This window comes from Zingiber officinale, chromosome 4B (assembly GCF_018446385.1).
Source record: "Zingiber officinale cultivar Zhangliang chromosome 4B, Zo_v1.1, whole genome shotgun sequence".
NCBI lineage: Eukaryota > Viridiplantae > Streptophyta > Magnoliopsida > Zingiberales > Zingiberaceae > Zingiber > Zingiber officinale.
Window position 1 is genome coordinate 3,543,531 of NC_055993.1, and position 17,916 is coordinate 3,561,446.

The following is a 17,916-nucleotide window of genomic DNA, read 5'->3' on the forward strand; positions in this document are numbered from 1 at the left end:
ATCGTATATCAGTTAATTAAATGAGTTACTGACAACTCAATTAATTAACATCTGAATCCAAGAGTAGTATCACTCAACTTTATTATCATGCCAGACTAAGTCCACCTGCATGGTTTACATAATAATCCTTATGAGCTCCTCAAGGGGACATCATCAGCCTAAATAATTAGGACACAGATTCCTTCTATAATCAACAACACACCATATAAACAGTATTATTTCTCAACTCATCGGGCCTATTGATTTAACGAATAAATCTCACCCATTGATAAGTTAAAGAAATAAATACTAAGTATACGTGTTTGTTATTATATAGGGATTAAGAGAACACACATCCATAATAACAGAGGTTCTATTCTTTTATGTAGTCAGTACAAATCAAACAACCTCAAAATAGCACCACGCATAGCAAAGATATAAGCCGCAAGAAAAAGAAATAAAATTTATAAATATCGATCCTATATTCCACAAAGGAATTTACATGTAATCTAGATCGAAAAAAATGTAAAAATAATAATAATACAGTGACCGGCTGCATTTAATTATTACAATCATGCACACAAAACAACCTCGACATGCCTGAGGGTTCAAATCATGCACAAACACAAAAGCCATAATAGTTGGATCTAGGATTCCTGCAACCATAGAGTTAATTTTTCTTGCACATCCTACTATTATCCTGCCTAAACTTATATGCGAGCAGTGCATAATTTAACCTAAAACCAATCACACAGAACCAGAAAACTTGCTTTGATATCACTTGAAGGCGCTGGAGTTCCGTTATGTTTAAATTTCCCTGTACAAAAATTGTACAAGTACAGAACTTTTCCTAGCAACCCGCATGTTCGATCAAACATGTGTTTGATCAATCAAGCAAGTTCTTAATGGATCAAAACACACCTTGATCGAAGTACAAGATCGCTAGCCTCTTGTGTTGGTATTCAAAATCGATACAAATAAAACTAAACTAATTACGCAACGGAATTAAAGAACTAGTTGTACCTTTCCTTTGTAGCTAAAGACCTCTTGATCTTTTGCTGTATTCCTCTCCTCTTCTTGGACGTCATGTGGGCGACGATCTACCAAGACAAAACCACCCTTCTTCTCTTCTTCCTCTTCTCCAATCCGCCGGCCACCAAGAGATCCTAGCAAGGAGGGGCGCCGACCCTAGCAAGGAGGAGGGGGTGCCGACCCTTGGCAATGAGGAGGGGGGTGTCTACCTAAGTAAGGAGGAGGGAAGAATTATGGAAATTAAGTTTTAGGGGGCATCATCTACTCCCTTTAAATCCTTGCCGCTGGCCCTAGGAAGGTAAGAGAAAAAATAAACCAGAATCCTAGTTGTGGATGGGTGGATGTAAGACTTTATATAAAGGCTACAACAGGGACCTAGAGGAGGAATTGGTTTAGGCCTCTTGATGGGCTTGGGCTTCCTGTGTTCGGCCCGAACACTCAACTCAAGTCCATCAATAATAACTCATACCATTAAAGGGTTATTATTGAACTACCGCACCAATCCCATATTACAATATGAGCTTCTTCTTATCATGAGTGTGTTAATCTCCCTGTGCTTAAGATATCGTATGCCCATTAATTAAATGAGTTACTGACAACTCACTTAATTCACATCTGATTCCAAGAGTAGTACCACTTAACTTTATTATCATGTCGGACTAAGTCCACCTGCATAGTTTACATAATAATCCTTATGAGCTTCTCAAGGGGACATCATCAGCCTAAATAATTAGAACACAGATTCCTTCTATAATCAATAACATACTATATAAACAGTATTATTTTCCAACTTATCGAACCTATTGATTTAACGAATAAATCTCACTCATTGATAAGTTAAAGAAATAAATACTAAGCATACGTGCTTGTTATTATATAGGGATTAAGAGAACGCACATCCATAATAACAGAGGTTCTATTCTTTTATGTAGTCAGTACAAATCAAACAACCTCAAACGGTCCTGGTCAATACACACATAGTGTACTAGTGTAATTTTATAGTCAAGACAGACTAATATCAAATTACACTACAACCGTTCCAATGGTTTATCCCAATCCATCTTGGTTGTGAGCTACAATTTATAATTTATAAGGAACCGATAACATGATCTTTTGTATGACACCACACACTATGTTATCTACAATATAAATTAAATAGATAACTGCATTGACATATATATAAATATAAAATGTAAACATTTGACCAAACTGATTTTCCTTTCAAAATATTTCAAAACATATGTTCATACAGAAAACTAGGCTTATAGTATACATTCTAATAAATTTTTTTTTTTGATGTCCTGTATATAATCAGTGATAGATCTGTTACCCTGTTGACGGCTGACAAGATTTTGACGATGAGTCATAATCCTGCTACGTGAGGGAGCAACGTAGGTTCTCTCCAGCGTCTGTCATGCGTCTCTAGATGAAGTTGATGAAAAAATAAACTGCACAAGAGTAAGAGACATCGAACCTATAATAGCGTTGAGGAGAAGTTGATCCTGATGGAGCCAGAGAATATGATCAGGATTTGCTTGAGGGAGCGTGGCGTCTGTAGGCGTTATCTGCGCAGGGGGTAGTGACGTGAGCCATCAACAAAACCTAGTAAATTATATCCGAATAGAAGAGATGTGAACTGCAAGCGCTAGACAGAGTAATTGGAGGTGGTGAGTTTCAACGGTGCTTGAGCATTGACATTGAGAACCACAAGGGCGGAAGGTGAATCAGGAGTATTTGTGAGAGATAGCCGACGAGTGATGTCGTCGGCGACAACCATTGTAGAAGACGGTTGGTGGATATTGTGGAAAAAAGAAAAAAAAATTCTGTTAAGCTTAGCGCTCTGATACCATGTTTATGATAGAATTCATACACTTTATTAATGATAATATGTGGTATATAAATATCATTACAAAATGAAAAATAGGAAAACACATAAAATAGGAAAATATATAAAATACTATAAAATAAATAAGTATTTCCTAATAATAATTATTTTCTAATTAGGAAGCAAATAAGTATTTTCTAATAATAATTATTTCCTAATAACTAGGAAACAAATAATTAATAATAATTATTTCCTAATAAAAACTTGGGATGGATATAGAGGTAATGTAATCGTCTTATTAATGCATCCATTTTACCCAGAAGATCAATGACCACATGCATCCTGAGAGATGCAGACGACGAAAGTAAATATTTCGGAACATGTGGAAATGGAAGTGCATATCTCGGGAAATGGGTACATTTATAGCACTTTAAAAGGTCGCCCCCTCTCACAGGTGCAGGTATGCACACACAAAATTCAACTTTTCCTTACACCTTTCTTTTATTTCAAACAAACTCTAACTTAAGGGTCAAAGTGACTTACCGTGACTCCTCTCTAGTGTCGTTCTAACCTTCTTTTGGAGTGCTCTCCAGGTCCTTTCATCCTCCTCATCGGCGATCTCAAGAGAATGTGCATATTAGGTTGTTTGTTGACTAATGACTTAATTATTCACGGTATTTAACTACAACACCAAGTAACTAGGGTTCAATTTTCATGTAGGACACATTACTACTAATGAAGCTGAAACGCCACTTCAAAAGTTATCCTATTTTTTGAATTTACTTGGTGTATATAATGTGGGACCGGTTATTATTTATATATATATATATATTCTCGATCTACTGTTCGTAATTTATTGAACCGGCATCATCCACGTCGAGGTCGATCTTCATCCAAAAAATTTATATAAAATTCATCCAAACAAGTAATCCAAATACTTGTCAATTGTCTGACTTATTACTTGATTAATTAAAAATATCTTAAGAACAAGTAGTGTGGTCATATAGTTTTTATACCTACCTAACCTCCTAAATTAAATAATTTTGTTTTTTAGTACAATTAGAGGGAGAACCCTTTCGTGTTTCCAAAGTCAAGGCGAAAAAAAAGGAAAAAAAAATCAAAGTAAATGAGTTTTAGATCAATCCTATAGAAAAGGACGACATAAATTATTTCAAGTCAAAAGGTTCTTGTAGATCGAGTTTAATTCTTTTTTTCTCACACCGAGAAGTATTTATGCTAATCGAAAGCTATGAATAATGCTAGCTAGCTAGCACGAGAGTGTTATTTTAAGAAAAGTGCTTGGGGTCATTAATTATAGAATAAAAGCACTTTAAATTTTAATTCATACTGAATTTACTAATTAAAACGAGAATTTTAACACAACGATAAATTTATCATTGCATGACTTTGAGATCACGAATTTAAATCACGGAAACAACCTCTTGTAAAATATAAAATTCAATAATTCCAAATCTCGAATTGACAGGAGTTTTCTGCACCGAATTATTCTTTTTTTATCATTGAATTTACTAATAAATCATGGTGAGACCATCAATTGACTGGCTCAGTTACAATTTAACGATAAGTGGCCTTGCTATGAACTATGAAACCGCGGTTACATGGTTGTCGGGCAAACGTCCCGTGGCCAGCTTGGCCGGCTGCCACCTCGATCGCCTGTTCGAGCAACCGACAACCAGACACATGGGGGTCGTAAAACCGATTTGTGGTCCAGTACTTGAAGGCTTCATTTGTCTTCCCATAAGTTCTCTACTATGGCGATGCCAGGACTTTGTATCCTTGTCTTTCTTCATACTCCTCCAAAACGGATGGCCGACGCTGCTTCATTTTACATTTTAAACCTTAAAATATATGTAATCAGGAAAGCAGGCTATTGTAGAATGAAGCACGCAAATTAAAAGATGTTACTTTCAATTTCACAAACCCGCAAATCGTCTCTTCATTCAAATTCCCAGTGGAAGAAAACGAGGAGGTTTTTGCAAAAGAAGACGATGAATAGTATGAATAATAATTGTTTTCTTAATACATATTTGAGGATAAACGTGAAAGATGATTAATAATTTGACGATAATTAAGACACTAAACTTACATGTCACTCATCTACCTTTTTTTACTATAGAAAAAGTTCGATGACGATACCATGATTTAGAAATTAAACTAACCCAACTCAAAAAACCATTTTCATATATTTTATTTTATTTAGAATATTAGAAGGAGCTATTCCATTAACGTCCACTCAAATTCGACTAGTCAATGTTTGCATTAATTGATGAATTGGTAAAGGGTCAATTTGCAACGGACTATTGTCTGTGATGAATTAATTTTTTTTTTAATTATCATTTTGGGCGTCTATTTATGCGGCTTTAGCTGATGCCTTAACAACGGCAGTGATTGAGTAATGGCTGCCGCCCGCATGGACTCCTACCTTTTGGGCGGCGCCGCCCTCTTGCTCGCCCTCCACCTCCTCCTCAGCCGGTGGCTTCTCAGCAAGCCCCGGTCGCGCCTCCCGCTGCCGCCGGGGCCTCGGGGCGTGCCCGTGCTCGGGGCCCTCCCCCTCGTCGGCGCAAGCGCGCACTCGAACCTCGCCCGGCTCGCCGACCGCTACGGCCCCATCATGTCGCTCCGCCTCGGCTCCCACCTCTGCGTCGTCGCCTCCGACGCCTCCTCTGCCCGCGCCTTCCTCAAGACCGCCGACGCGCAGTTCGCCCACCGCCCCGACCCCATCAGCGCCCGCGACACCAGCTACCAGCGCCAGAACCTGGTCATGTCCGACGCCACCCCGACGTGGAAGCACATGCGCAAGCTGTGCAGCCTCCACCTGCTCGGAGGCAAGGCCCTCGCCGACTGGGCCCCCACGCGCCGCGCCGAGTTCCGCCGCCTCGTCGACGCCCTCCGCCGCCTCCACGACGCCGGCCAGCCCGTCCCCATCTTCGACCTGCTCATCTGCACCCTCGCCAACGTGGTGGGGACCATCGCCGTCGGCGGAAGGGTCTTCGACGACCACGGCGACGAGTCCAACAAGTTCAAGGACGTGCTCTCCGACATGCTCACCGGCGGCGCGCAGTTCAACGTCGGCGACTTTTTCCCCTCCATTGCGTGGATGGACCTTCAGGTACCGATCGATAACAATCCGTGGGATCGCACTAAATATCATTGAAATTGTATTCCCGATCAAAAATCCACTCCACGATCATCCGTAGGGTATTCAAGCGAAGATGCTCAGCGTGCACAAGAGATTTGACGCCCTGGTGTCGAGGTTGTTCGAGGAGCACCAAAGAACAAGGGAGAGTCGCCGTGGCGCCCCCGACTTCGTCGACAAAGTGATGGCCAACAAGGTGTCGGAGGACGGCGCCACCATCTCCAAGGTCAACGTCAGAGCCCTCATTTTCGTAAGTCTTCTTTGCACGAACGTCAGAGCCCTCAAGGAAAAAAAATTTAAGAAAAAATTAAAAGATAGATATATAAAATCATAATCCATCATTTTATTTTTTTTCCATTACAAATGTTTATTTTTAAATTTTTTTTTCAATTTTTTTCTTGGATATATCATTTTTCTCATTTTATTATCCTGTTTAATATCTCTCGTCATCGTTATGTCATCGCCATGTCATCTCCGTCGTTTTCTTTACTCAGCATAAAATATTGTTAAAGATTAAAAATTAGGAAGAGAGATAATTGACATGCCGACGGCCATTTTCATCTATTGACTCTGTTGTCCGATGGGAATCTCAGTTGGATCTCCCAATTAAAAGTAAACGCCGTAATCGAATGAATCTATAAACAAAATGGTGCAGGACCTGCTCACTGCTGGCACTGACACGTCATCGGTCGTTGTGGAATGGACCCTCGCGGAGTTGCTGAGGAACCCGGCGATCCTCCGCCGCCTGCAGGCCGAGACGGAGGCGGTGGTGGGGCGCGACCGCCTGCTCGAGGAGTCCGACATCCCCAATCTGCCGTACCTTCAGGCGGTGTGCAAGGAGGCGCTGCGCCTGCACCCGTCGACGCCGCTGATGCTGCCCCACTTCAGCCACGAGGACTGCGAGGTGGCCGGCTTCTTCATCCCCAAGCACACGCGGCTGCTGGTCAACGTGTGGGCCATCGGCCGCGACCCCGCCGTGTGGGAGAACCCGCTGGCCTTCGACCCCGACCGATTCCTCCCCGGCGGGAAGGGAGAGCGGTACGACCCTCTGGGCAGCGACGGCAACTTCGCGTTCATCCCCTTCGGGGCGGGCCGGCGGTCGTGCGCAGGCAAGCTGGTGGGGATGCTGTTCGTGCAGTACCTGGTGGGCACGCTGGCGCACGCCTTCGACTGGGAGCTGCCGGAGGGGGAGGAGGAGATCGACATGGAGGCAAAGCCGGGGCTGGCGCTCCCCAAGGCCGTGCCGCTCAAGGCCTTCGCCCGCCCGCGCTTGTCGCCGGCGGCGTATGTTTGAACACGGAACAGAATTCCGGCGAACGTTAATTCCTCGATCGGCATAATGTGTTATAGCGAATAATAGTAAAAAATATAATAATAGATCAGCCGATCATTTAGATTCAAGAAAAAGAAGTTTGTGATTCTATAGATATTTTTATTGTTCCCTAAGTTTTAAGATATGTACCGTGTTATATTGTTGCCACAACAATATAAACGGATTCGGGTGATTTGGAAGAAAAAAATTTGTAAACTTTAGTTGTGAAAATGAAAGATGGATATGCCTAATTCTGCTATTCTATTAGACTTTTGTAGCTTTCCCATGTTTTTCATTTTCATAAAAGGTGCTCTTCTGAATTCTGATTCTTAAAGATCTGTTTTACGTTCTTTCAAGATGATCTAATAACTAGTACATAAGATATTGATATCATTAGATCCAGGTTTGAATCTCGATATAGTTAAGATAAATGTTTCCCTTATATGCTAGTCACTATTCTCAAGATTAATAATCGTTTGTGATTTATTTCTTTCGTATTGGTCCTGAGACGAATTAGTACTTTCTTCCATATTGATCCTGAGACGGATTAACAGGGATACTGAAGATGAACATATTATCTTTTGTCACCTTGATTCAAGATCTGTTTTATTGAATAAACGGACCACTAAGCTACGATTTCATTTTAAGCAAATGGATCCGGATCGCACTGCTAAATGGACCCGGATGAAGCCCTTTAGCCCGATAAAGACTCCTTAAATATCGGTCTTATCCTCGCGGGTGCGGCCCATCCACTTGGGAGGCGGATATGGCTCGTCTTCTCCCTTGCCTCTCCTTCGGTCCTTCGTCTCCCTCTGCTTCAACGCATTCCATTTCGCCAGTTCCAAGTAAGTAATCTCTCGGCGCCTTTCTTCGATCTATCAGCCGCATGGTTTCTCTGGTGAAATCTTGAATCGATCTGTTTCTTTGGCTGCTGGAACTTATTCTTATTTGGGGAATTTCTGCAAACATTTGGTGCGTCTTTTTTTTTTTTTTCTCTGGTTCCTTGTTTTCGCACCAGATCTTCTGTTCTTTCTTCTCGGTTACTTCATATTTGATTAGGTATAAATTTCGGCCGATGATTTTTTCCATTTGCTTAAATCTCTCCGTGTTCTAGTTCTTGTTATTGGAATGTTCGGATCTTTTCTTTTTCTGATTTGATTTACACAATTTTTGGCTGCAGTTTTAGTTCTGAGGTTGCAAAGGCACATCATCCCGCAGCCAAGATCCTTCAATGGAGTAAGAGTCTCCTCGCCTTCTTCTTTGGTGGATAGGAGGGTTTTAATTGCTCGCGCTTCATCGGAGACGGATGGGAATGAGGGTGGTGAACCTGGTGATACTCCACCAGAGCAATCCCAAGAGGCTGTGTCGGTGGAGAATCTTCCATTGGAGTCGAAGCTGCAACTGAAACTCGAACAGAAGTTGAAGATGAAGCTCGCTAAAAAGATTAGGCTTCGAAGGAAGAGGCTTTTGCGGAAGCGAAGAATGAGGAAGAAGGGGCGATGGCCGCCGTCGAAGATGAAGAAGCTCAAGAATGTATAATCAGTGATGGTGTAGATTTCAGGTTGGAGTTCTTTAGCAGTTCTCCACTTCATTTTCTTGTATTTTGTAATGGTAAAAGTTTGCCTGAATCTTATTGCGTTTTGTTTCTCAACTTTCTTTGACTGCTTAATCATATAGCATTTTATTGATGAAATAGCCATAAACCATAAGTAGAATCTTAATGATTGTATAACAAAAGAGTCACAGTGACTGAAATTCTTTGTGATTGTAGAATGTATATATAACTGGCTTTAACCTCTCTTATTAGGAAACTGAATACATTGTTCTATTAGATTCATAATCACGAAGAGGTACCGACAATTCATGTTGTATATTCATTAGGAACTATATGTGGAACTATATGTTGAGAAGTGAAGATCTTTCATATTTATAGATTTTGGTGACAAAAGTTCCAGCATGTTTATGTCAAGGATTTGCAAAGCCAAAGTTTAGACAAAAGAAATACATATAGGAATGAGGAGTCTGTATTGTTAGCAAATTTTCATTTTAGATTTCTCTAATAGTTCTACAAGACATTGAGACAGAGAGTAATAACATTTGAACTACAAAATAGTAAGTTTAGCAGAGATATAACCTCATCATGAATGATCTACTAAAGAACAAACTGTTTATCTTTATTTCACAAGTAAATTCTGCCTTTTGCTGCTATCAAACTGTTGTTTGTCCCTTATTTGATTGCCTGGAGTCACCATTTGTATCTTATGAGCATAAAGCAAAAGGATTGCCGTTCATTAGATCTTAATACAACTTCGAAGCAGGATATATTGCTTGTTTTCTCATGATGTCAGTCATTGAACAATTTACCATGATTAGATCTTTGTTTCCCATTTTTCACATATTAGCATCCTGTCTGAAATTAATAGAGATGGTACAGTGAGTAGATGGATTTAGTGTTGACTGTGCGAAGACTCTAAGTTAGAAAAGATGATTCTGAATGGTTCTATGTGTCCAAAGGAGTGTTAGCAATCGGGCCGGGGAGAAGGTCTCTGATATAAGCACTCCTACATTCAAGTCAGTGATCCAGTTGAAGGCGATGAACAGTAAATGAACAATAGGATGAACAATAGCTACAAGTATGTAAAATTATATAGTGTCGCATAGCGTACCTGTGTTTATAGATGAAGAACTCTTTTATTGTGTTACTGTTTGTCTATGCTTGAATCTCAAAATATTTTTAAAAAAGGGCAAACTATAAAGATGCTTTGACACCTTTCCTAAAATGGATCAACAATCCCTATGTTTGGCAGGGTGGAAGTTTCTAATGTTCAACTTGTATATAGAATATTCTCTTTCATACGTAGCACAAAACGCAAAAAAAGAATGTGAGGTCGTTGGGTTAAGAGGGCCTTAATATGCGTAACTAGCCAACTGACCAAGCCTCTCATGTACTCTGATCAACTGTCGCTTACAAGAGTGACCCGGTCGGATTTGAGGAGTGTTGTTGGAGACTCGTCCTTCGCTCGGCCTCTCCGTTTTGCATTAGAGTTTGGTCGGACCAAGTGTCCAATTTGTCCAATCAGATCATAGGTCCGGTCTACTAGATCACCCGATCAAAATAGTTAACTGTGCTAGCCCCGAGTGATCAAGTGGACATTGCTCTGGATGGCGCTGACTCGGCTTAGAGTCTTATCAATACTGAAGGGCTCGGCATCCGATCGGACCAAGAGACCAATCGAGTGATCTCTTTGTCGGTACGATCGTCTGAGTTGTCCCCAAATGGACTCACAAAAAAGGGTAAACTATAAATATGTTGTGACACCTTTTCTAAAATGAACTCACAATCTCAATGTGAGGTCGTTGGGTTGAGGGGCCTTAATATGTGTAACTGGCCAACCTACTAAGCCTCTCATGTAGTCCGATCGGCTGTTGCTTACAAGAGCGACCCGATTGGATTTGAGCAATGTTGCCAAGGACCGTCCTTCACTCGGCCTCTCTGTTTGGCATTAGAGTTTGGTCGGACCAAGTGTCCAATTTGTCCGATCAAATCATTGGTCTGGTTTGCTAGATTACTTAGCCAAAATAGTTAACCGTGTTAGCCCAAGTAATGAAGTGGACATTACTCTGGATGGCGCTGACTCGATTTAAGAGTCTTATCAATACTGAAAGGTTTGGCATTCAACCGGACCAAGAGACCAATCGGATTACCTCTCTGTCGGTACGATCATCTGAGCTATCCCCGAATGTTAATCCTTTTTTATTTTTGACGGTCATATCAGTCGACCTTCTAAATTTTAACCCGTAGTCACCACATCATACTACTGCATGCATTTATACACAATATCGTTTCCCTGGTTTTTTCACATACTACATTTGTATGCATTTATACACAATGTTATTTCCCTGGTTAGTTCCACTGTTCTAAGACTTCTGTGGTTAAAGGTCTCGTTGAGGACTTAATAGTTCAGAGGAAGCTTAAAAAGAGAATTACAGGACATTCTTCCGTGGGGGTACCTTAAATCAATACAATCCGGTTTAAACAGTGGCAGTGCGTCAGAATCAAATTCGACCAGGTTGCTTTCTCGCCTCTTTAACTCGAGTATAACAATTATGGGAGGAGTCACCGATCACCGAGTAAAGCAAAGAGAAACTGTTACATACCATGATAACGGAACGAGAAAAAAAAACACGTGATAAAGGAAGAAGACGGATTTAACACGTCCGATCCCCATCGGACGCCTTGGAAAGGTGCCCTAATGAAACAGCCGTAATCTGTTTTATTATACAAGCCGTTACGTATCACATAACGTCCTCGAGCGATGGGAAAATCGTCGGCAGCGGGACGAAGTCCGTCACCGGCTGCCGTCCAGCGATTTGGTCCAGGAACAGCGCCGACGTGTCGAGGGTTGGCAGGCGTATCTGCTGCGGCGCCGCCATGGGCGGCGGCGACGGCGGCGAGTCTGATGGCTCGAGCCCCGCCACGCCGGTAGCCTGCTGCACCATCTCCCGGAAGTTTGCGGGGTCGGCGCTGATGTAGGTGATCGGAGACCGGTTCGCCACGGCGCCTCCGCGCGGCTTCCGCTTGGGCTTGAAGATTTTCCCGGAGGTCGGCGCGCGGGGGTTCCGCCGGAGGGTGGCCGCAGGGGGAGGGGAGGAATCAGAGGAGAGGGAGACGCGGAGCGCGTGGGTGATCGCCTCGGCGTCGCCGGCGTAGGCGTCGGTGACCCACGCCATGGCGGGGGGCGGCAGCAACACTGGCGATTGAGTTGACTGTGAGGTTGATTAAATAGGCAAATGAGGGGGTGACGATGGGAGGCAGGGCCATCGGGTTCAACGGGCCACGTGGCGCCACTCTAGTGGAAATTGATAACCGGGGTTTATGTCGCTGGGTTTGGTTTAAATTAATTATTTTTAAGTAGATTTAAATATGTAAAATGTTATTTAATATTATTAATTAATTAGGAGGATCAATCAGTGGTGCCGCATTTGGTGAAGGTATGAAGATTTTTGTTGCCAATTAATTAGTTAACACAAGCAAGTATATTATTTTATCTCATTCTTCATTTTTAAAATTATACATATTGACTTCTGAATGTAACGATAAAGAAGGACATCACAGATTTCTAGAATATGTGCATGCCCATTAATATGCTTATTTATTAGCAACAACGTGACAATATTTCAGGTATACTGACTTCAATTGTTTCAACCCTTTGAATTCTATTGTCGGCTTATTTAACTGCAAGTGGGCAGAGAAGGGGGTGGAGAGGGAGCAGAGACTCTTTGCGGTGGAAAGAAAATATCCATACTGCCCCTAGAGATAGAGACACCGCCCCTTCCCCTCACTTCAACCCGGATTATATTTTTAGGATTTGAGATTTAGAGTTTTAGAATTTAAGGTTTGGATTTTTTTTACATTAATTATCAATTTTTTACACCCTCTTGGTATTAAAAAATATCTATATATACTAAATTTTAAACTCTAGACCCTAAAAATATAATCAGAGTCGTTGAAGTGAGAGGAGAGAGTAGTGCTTGTAGGGGCAAGGAAAAAAAAAATCAAAATTTTGATATATTATAAATATCGTATCAAATTATATCGAATCATATCGATTTAATGGTATATCAATAATTTTAATATGATATTATATCATACTAAATTTTTAAATATCAATATCTATATGAGATTTATATTAAAAATCTTAATAATATACCGATACTAAAATTTTACTATAAATAAATTTATATAATATAAAAAATTTGGTATATCAAAATTTTAGTATGATATACGATATGCAATTTAGAATTCGGTATACCGTATTAAATTACCTTTAGAGATTATAGTATCTCACAAGTCTAGATTTCGATCTCTCCCTGTGTTTCTATTGTGGTAAATAAACAAAAGTTTTTCCAAAATCCAAGCTTTACTTGATGAGGAATTATTTTTCTAACCTTATGAATTCTAAAATATAAAAACTAAAGTAAAAGACCTAATAACAACGATAATGATATAGAAAATAAATGCATGAAATAGAGATGAAAAATTGGAATACAATGGAATTATCATTGTGCTCCTACTAATCCAATGATCTTGAGAAGAAGAAGAGAAGATTGATCTTTCAAAGGAATTAGGTTAACAATGCAGTAATCTTTACACTAATGAGAACGTAAAAATTTGCTAAATACTTAATCTAACGGAGATCAAATCAAATATGTGGTGGATTTGCATCCGTTATTAGCACATCAGTAATAATCATGTGAGTTAATTAATAAGTTTTACACGTGTTATAATTTAAACCCTCAATAAATTTAAATTAGATCTACATGACATAATTTCAAATGTCACAAATCGCATATGAAACAGAATAAAATTCAACATTCCTCTCTCTCCCTGAGAATTCCCGGATGGTAAACAAGGCCAAGGGTGAAGACCTCCACTTTGTCTCATATAGGCAAAAAGGTGGAATCGTCATCCTAGCGGTCTCCTGACCCCGGTCCCACAAAATCCCAGAGGAAGTAAATCATAATTAATACTGGGCAGAATAGATGACTTGCAGTGATTGTCCCCTATAGATATTTGCAGTGGTTGTGTTGATTTGGGTGCACGTCAACTTTAATTATGATGAATAATTTCACTGCGTTGCCCATCAGCATTGACTTTTGCATATAATCATAAAAATATTTTTGATAATTTACTCAACTGCTTAGTCAAATTTTCATAATTAAAATACTGTCCAACTTTCATATTTATCAAGATATGACTTATTAATCGACTAATATGGGCCAATTAACTATTTAATTTTCTATGCTCTCTTACTTAACAATCTAATGAATTCGTGATAAAATAATTTAAGGTTATGTCAATTTTAGAAATTCATAATTCTGTATTTATACTATGAAATTTATACATGCTTGAGAGCATGATTACACTTAGGAATCTACAAGTAATACAATGAGTTAATTTGAAATGTCTAAAATGCCTAAGGTTATTAATGTGTTAGTACAACATAAGTGATGTCAAATCTAGTAATGTTGATATATACTAGACTGTCAATTAGAGTGCGATATAAAGATTGATCTGGAAAGGGAACACCATCAATAGAAGAGTACCGAGCATTAATCTCAAGAGGAGTATCAACAGTGCGAGTATCAGATAGATGAACTTGCTCTATAACGTCATCAATATATTTGAATTGCGACAAAAGATAACCACGAGGAGAATAAGCTACTTCAAGTCCCAAAAAATAACATAGAGGATCCAAATCTTTCATATCAAACTCATGAGCCAAATGCAATTTCAACTCTTCTATTCCACTTAAATCATCCCCTGTAATAATCATGTCATCAACATAAAGAGAGTAATGTGTGAAGTACAACGAACAAAAAGAACAGAGTCATACTGGCTAGGAAGAAAGCCAAGAGATCCAATCACAATGGAGAACTTGTCAAACCAAGCTTGAGGAGCTTTGTTTAAGGCCATAAAAGACCTTTAATCTGTAAACTTCACTAGGGTTGTGAGTGACACCTAGTGAACTTCTTCTTGAAGATTTCCATTTAAAAGAGTATTTTTAACATCTACCTGAAAAATAAACCAATGATGAATTAATGCAACTGCAATAAGAGTATAAATAGTAACAAGCTTGGAAACTGGAGCAAAGGTTTCCTCATAATCCATATCATACTGTTGAGAAAATCCTTGAGCAACTAAACGAGCTTTATGTTGCTCAACTGACCCATCAAATTTAATTTTGATCTTATACACCTATCAAAAACCAATCGCACACTTCCCGAAAGGAAGAGGAACAAGATCCCAGGTACCTGTTTGATACAAAGCAGAAAGTTCTTCTGTCATAACCTACTGCCAAAGAGGATCAAGAACAACCTCTCTATAAGAGGAGGGCTCAAACAATTGGTGAATAAAAAGGAAGAAAAAGAACCATAATAAGTAGAATACACAAAATTAGGTAATTGAGTAGACTTACGAGATCATTGAAGGTAACGAGGAGGATTCACTATTACAGGAGCATAATGGGAAGCAATAAGAGCAAAGGAATCATCGGGGAGCTGATGACCATAATCTGTATGAGTGTCAATCCTGCAAGTAGCATCATTAGAAGAAGAGATACTAGGATGATCTAACTGTGGGGAAACATGAGATGACATATCATCACAATCAGAGCAAAAAGGATCAATATGGGTGAGATCATATTTTTGAAGATTAGGAGTCTCAAAAGGAATGGAATAGAATGGGATGTGTTCAAGAAAAATAACAAGACGTGAGACATAGAGTTTTTGACTAACTGGACCATAACATCTACATCCCTTTGACTCTCGCCGTAGCCAAGAAAAACACAAAGAGCAGACCAAGAACTAAGCTTACTACGTTCAACATGAGGACGGAGGACAAAACATGTGGAACCAAAAACTCTAAAGATAGAATAATCAAGTACATAACCATATAGTTTCTCAAAAGGAGACAAATTGGATGTAATAGAAGATGGAATTCTATTGATAGAATAGACTACAGTAAAAATAGTTTTGCCCCAGAACTCACTAGGAATATAAGCAGATAACAAGAGAGAACGTGCAATTTCAATAATATATCTATGTTTTCTTTCAGTAACATCATTTTGTTCAATAGTGTCAGTATAAGAACTTTGACGAAGTGTACCATTTGAGATATGTAGTTCAGAAAAAAGATTGGATGTATATTCACCATCCAAATCACATCAAAAGCATTTAATAACAACATTATGTTGAGTTTTTACCATGATACAAAACATTTGATAGATACCAAGGAAATCAGAATAATGTTTCATAAGATAAACTCAAGTGTAACGAGTGCAATCATCAATAAAAGAAACATAGTAACGAGATCTACCAGGTGTACGAATAGGAGATGAACCCCATACATCAGAATGAACTAACTCAAATGGTGCAAGAGAAATAGAGATACTTCTATAGAAAGGTAAATCAGAGAATTTTATCAATTTGCAGCCACAACAATCTGAAATATCATGAGTTTACAATTTTCCTAAATGTCCTTGTAACGCCCGAAAATTCTCAAAACTGTTTTAGAAATATAATATGATTTTTCTGGAATTTTTAGATATTTTTCCGAAATTTTCCGAGTAGCGGAAGTAGTAAAAATAAATATAAACGAAAACGGCCTAAGCGGGAATCGAACCCGAGACCTATGATTTAAGGGATAATGTTAGTAACCAGTGAACCCAGCAGGGCCGTGCTGAGAGAAAGGAGAAACATCTCCCGACCGATCAGGGCCTGGTTGTGTCACTGGATCGGTCAGCCGACCGATCCAGCCAGATACAGTATGCTACTGTATCCTCCTGGATCGGTCAGCCGACCGATCCAGTGCAATACAGTAGCGAGTCCCCGGATTTCCAGGTACCTGGATCGGTCAGCCGACCGATCCAGTACAACACAGTAGCGAGTCCCCGATTTCCAGGTGCCTGGATCGGTCAGCCGACCGATCCAGACAAACCTGGATCGGTCGTGCCGACCGATCAGGACACTCCTGGATCGGTCGGTAGACCGATCCAGCTGGGGACAGAAGCGATGTAGCTTCGGGATCGGACAGCCGACCGACCCAAGGTCTTGTGACCGTACCAGTATCAGTAGACCGGTCTGTGGATCGATCCGGAGGGTGTTACCAGTTGTAAATACCTCCCCTAGCACGTGTACAACTTCAAGGTACACCCGGAATGTTAGTGTCAGAGTTAACATTAATCAGATAATTAGCAAAAACTCAAATTAGATCAGTTTTCCGCGCAGCTTAGCACAGTAAAACCGTAGCGATTCGCCTTACAGCCTAGTAGTAGAAGGAGGGTCGTTACAGAGTGGTATCAGAGCGAAGCGCCCAGTGAACCAGATGACATGGGCTGACTTTGAGAAGGAATTCTTTGAGGAGTTCTTTCATATGCGGGTTACCAACCGCCACTATGACGAGTTCACTGAGTTTCGTCAGGGCAACCTCTCAGTTGAGGAAGCCGTGAAGAAATTCAACAGGTTGGCTCGTCTATGCCCAGAGCTAGTCAGCACGTTAAAGGAACGGATCAGGTTGATGCTCAAGATGCTGAGGCCAGAGATAGCAGTGAACGTGGCTGGTGGCATACATAGGCCACAAACCACAGAGGAGTTAGTGAGCAGTGCCTTGACCACAGAGCATTACTAGAATAGCATGAAGCAGCAGAAGCAAGTCTCCTCAGAGTCCAAGGGCCAAGGAAACTCTCACACTCAAAAACAGCAAGGTCACAGCTCTAACTAGAAAGGGAACTCCAACAGCAAGCGCAAATCAGGGAGTGACTCAAAAGGAGGACCATCTAGCAAGCGACCAAGTTATCCAAAGTGTGCCACTTGTGGGAAATTCCACCCAGGGGTTTGTCGCAAGGGCACACGAGGGTGCTTTGAATGTGGACAAGAATGGCACATGGCCAAGCAGTGCCCGAACAAGACCGGTCTTCCTCAGCCACAGCAGATCCAGTATGCAGGCCAGCCAGCTCAGTTACATCATATGCAGGCCGCTCTAGAAGGTCCACTTATCAGCCAGGGCCGATTAGAAGCCCCTCCAGCTATGGCGAACGCGAGGATCTACTC

General features: G+C 40.6%; 3 protein-coding genes across 3 annotated transcripts; 2 read left to right on the forward strand and 1 right to left on the reverse strand.

Annotated features, from left to right (window-relative positions):
- The first annotated feature begins 5,242 nt into the window (after positions 1 to 5,242).
- On the forward strand, positions 5,243 to 7,564 carry LOC121974453 (flavonoid 3',5'-hydroxylase 1-like). Its single transcript, XM_042525516.1, has 3 exons — positions 5,243 to 5,966; positions 6,055 to 6,243; positions 6,649 to 7,564. Exons 1-3 carry the CDS (start codon positions 5,253 to 5,255, stop codon positions 7,285 to 7,287), a joined length of 1,542 nt encoding a protein of 513 aa, XP_042381450.1. The 5' UTR covers positions 5,243 to 5,252; the 3' UTR covers positions 7,288 to 7,564.
- Positions 7,565 to 8,053: 489 nt separating this feature from the next.
- LOC121974454 (50S ribosomal protein 5 alpha, chloroplastic-like) lies at positions 8,054 to 8,956 on the forward strand. Its single transcript, XM_042525517.1, has 2 exons — positions 8,054 to 8,150; positions 8,486 to 8,956. Exons 1-2 carry the CDS (start codon positions 8,072 to 8,074, stop codon positions 8,842 to 8,844), a joined length of 438 nt encoding a protein of 145 aa, XP_042381451.1. The 5' UTR covers positions 8,054 to 8,071; the 3' UTR covers positions 8,845 to 8,956.
- Positions 8,957 to 11,437: 2,481 nt separating this feature from the next.
- Positions 11,438 to 12,044, reverse strand: LOC121977324 (calmodulin-binding protein 25-like). The gene has a single exon (XM_042529907.1). The coding sequence runs from the start codon at positions 12,034 to 12,036 to the stop codon at positions 11,602 to 11,604; it is 435 nt and encodes a 144-aa protein (XP_042385841.1). The 5' UTR covers positions 12,037 to 12,044; the 3' UTR covers positions 11,438 to 11,601.
- Positions 12,045 to 17,916: the final 5,872 nt, after the last annotated feature.